General features: G+C 40.3%; 1 protein-coding gene across 1 annotated transcript in view; it reads right to left on the bottom strand.

The window, feature by feature from the left end:
* The window catches only part of ZNF354C (zinc finger protein 354C), a 37,670-nt gene that overhangs the window by 6,269 nt on the left and 28,372 nt on the right, over nucleotides 1-3,029 (bottom strand). The window contains exons 3-4 of the mRNA XM_023741438.1: nucleotides 969-1,095; nucleotides 432-527 (exon numbers count right to left, since the gene is read on the bottom strand). Of these exons, the coding sequence (XP_023597206.1) occupies nucleotides 432-527; nucleotides 969-1,095 (223 nt within the window). The remainder of the gene's footprint in view (nucleotides 1-431; nucleotides 528-968; nucleotides 1,096-3,029) is intronic.

Below are 3,029 nucleotides of genomic sequence, written 5' to 3'. Positions count from 1 at the left end.
TACAAAAACATACACTTTCAACCCTACAAAGTTTCAACCTTTCCCAGGGGCACAGTAGGATAGAAACTTCCAGACTCTGAACCCCAAAGAGGAAGCTAAGGTGCTCCTATAGCAGATTCTTCATTACAGATAAAACTCCTTACCCAATGAGATTAGTAAGTGAAAGATATAAAAATCACCAACTTTTATACATTATATATTGTATTACATACTCTGCACTCAAGTTAGGAGAAATCAACTCTCCTTCTGAATTTGATGGACCAAGTAATCGAAAAGGTAGAGAGAGAGGACATGCCCTTCCCACCATTTCCCACCTGGCCAGCACATTACGGAGGCTCCTGGCCAGTGTCTCCATTGCGCAGCCTCCTCACTGACCAGCACCCAGGCCATCAGAATGCACCATGCCCACTTCCTGTTGCTCTGTCACTCACCTTGACAGGTGCCGTGAGAAACTCCTTTGTCCACCATCCAGGGATCTTCTCCTTGCTGTAACTGGGAAATGACCTTTGGTTTGGAAAACCGAATCCCTGTTCATGATAAGAAAATGAACACAGGTTGGAGACATGAGCGGCCATCCTGCCCTCAGATCCAGCCCCAGAGTCTCCAGTGCAAAGAAATAGTCCAAAGAGGCAGAAAGGTGTGTTCTGAGAGGAACTTAATATCGGGCACCCAGAGGATGGGTGGGAGGTACTCCTGGAAAGAAAGTTGGGGCTCTGGCTGTGCACCCCTCTATGCTGGAGACCCCTGGGGGGTCAGGGGACAGAGATAGAGGAGGAGACAGGAAAAGTGCAGTAAAGATACCCACCATCAACTCTACCAAGCCAAGACCTTTCCTAGCAGCTAAGGGGGAACAGCAACCACCATTCTCTGAGCCCACCTGCAGGTAAGCCTGGCCAAGCCCTTCCTCCTTAGAGAGGGTGCTTGGATGTTCCCACGGCAGATTCTGCATCACAAGGAAAGCTCCTTACCCAGTGAGATCAGGTTGCTGTAGTTCTCTAGCATCACCTCCCGGTACAAGGCCCTCTGAGAAGAGTCCAGGTGTCCCCACTCCTCCTGGCTGAAGAGCACAGCTACATCCCTAAATGTCACTGACTCCTGTAACAAAAAAACCCATTCCTATTCATCAAGAACTACCTTCTTCAAAGGTCAAGCAAACATGCAGTAAGGTGACATCAAGATGTGCAGCAAGCAATTCTGAAAATGTCTCAGGATTCTAAGTATTTCAAACCAACAATTTGTGCATGTCTCTGCATGTGTGTGTTTTTAATATCCATCAAATATTTATTGAGTACCACTGGGAGCAAAGGTAGGGTAGCAAAAAAGGCAAAGTCCCTGCCAACAGGGAATTTAAACCCCAACCTGGGATTTTTCAAAGTGACTGAGTATATACATTTACCTCCGCCCTTCCACTCAAAATTCAAATTAAATGAAAGGAAAAAAAAAAGGAATTCATTTACAGAAATGCTGGAATACTAAGAAAAATACAGTCAGCTGAATAGAAATGAATTTCTGAGATATACAGCAAACAATAATACTGGTTAATATTTATTAACTACTTACACATTAGGGACTATGATAGTAAGATACTATCATCAAACCATTTGGCAATAAAGAAACAAGTTTAGAAAAGTTACTTACCTTCTGAAGGTAATACTAATAGAAAATGGTGGAGGTAGGATCTGAATTCAGATAGACTTCTAAGATATACCCTCAGATGGATTTCCACTGATCATGAAAATTAAAAAACCAAAGACCTTGCAAGACTATCTAGGTGCAAGAGGGAATTTGTTTAAAAGTAAGTTCTTCCAAGACAACCCAAGTAAAACCCCAAAATGTAAGAGAGCATGGGCTGGGCAGATGGGTGGCAACTGCTGTATAAAAGAGATGAAGAAAGTAAAAATTGGTGCAGTGCTTTTTGGTAGGTATTTTATTCAGAATCTATCAATACGTAAAAGCTGTATCAATTTGAACTTGCAATTCTACTTCCAGGATTCTACTACAGAAATAATCACAGAAGTGGTAGGGATGTTTGTTCAAGGATGTTTACAGCAACATTACCTATAAGTTAATGGTGTGGTAGGCTGAATAATAAACCCCAAGTCTGTCCACATCCTAATCACTAGAACCTGCAAATGTTACCTTATATGGCAAAAAGAACTTTGCAGATGTGTTCAAATTAGGACATGGGAGAAGTCAGAGTCAGGAGAGGGCAAGGTGATGTGATACCAGAAGCAGGGAGGGAAGCAATAAGCTTTGAAGACAGAGGAAAGGTGCCACAAGCCAAGAAATACAGGTGGCCACCTTAAGCTAAAAAAAGCAAGGAAACATTCTCCTCTCAGAGCCTCCAGAAGGAACCAGCTCTGCCGACACCTTGGCTTTAGGCCTGACTTCCAGAACTGGTAAGAGAATAAACCTGTGTCGTTTTAAGCCACTAAGTTTGTGATAGTTTGTTATAACAGCAGTAGGAAGATAACGGTGGAAATTTAAAGACAGCCTACAATATAGATCAATAAGAAAAAGAATAAGTAAATTATGGCACATTCACTCTATGAAATGTAATATGGCCATTAAACACAATGAGGTAGATTTGTATGTCCTGACGTTGGAGTTTGACCATGATATATTGTAGATAAATATGAAAAAGCTAGCTGCAAAACAATTTACATTTGTTCAACAATTCTGTATTGCCATATACATATGTACCTACAAATATATCTGGAAGAAAAGACAATAAACTATTAGCCGTAATTATTCTCTGGTATTTGTGGAGATAGGTAGTTTATACATTCCATTAGGCTTACTTTTTTTTTTTTTTACAGTGTGTGTTATTTTTAAGAACTATTTTTAAATTCCATTTTAAAATTTATCTATTTAAATTTAAAACTTATCTAATCACTTCTAAGCTATATCTCTGCATTTTCAGCGGTTGCTCTAAAAATCATTAAGTTTTTAGCTATTTATAATCTACTTAGAGGTAATCGTAGACCACCTTACATAGAATGCAAGAACCTTGCAAGTATATAGGACCT

Source organism: Trichechus manatus, unplaced genomic scaffold (genome assembly GCF_000243295.1).
Source record: "Trichechus manatus latirostris isolate Lorelei unplaced genomic scaffold, TriManLat1.0 scaffold00181, whole genome shotgun sequence".
In the NCBI taxonomy this organism is placed as follows: Eukaryota; Metazoa; Chordata; class Mammalia; order Sirenia; family Trichechidae; genus Trichechus; species Trichechus manatus.
This window is presented reverse-complemented; position numbering and strand designations above follow the sequence as displayed.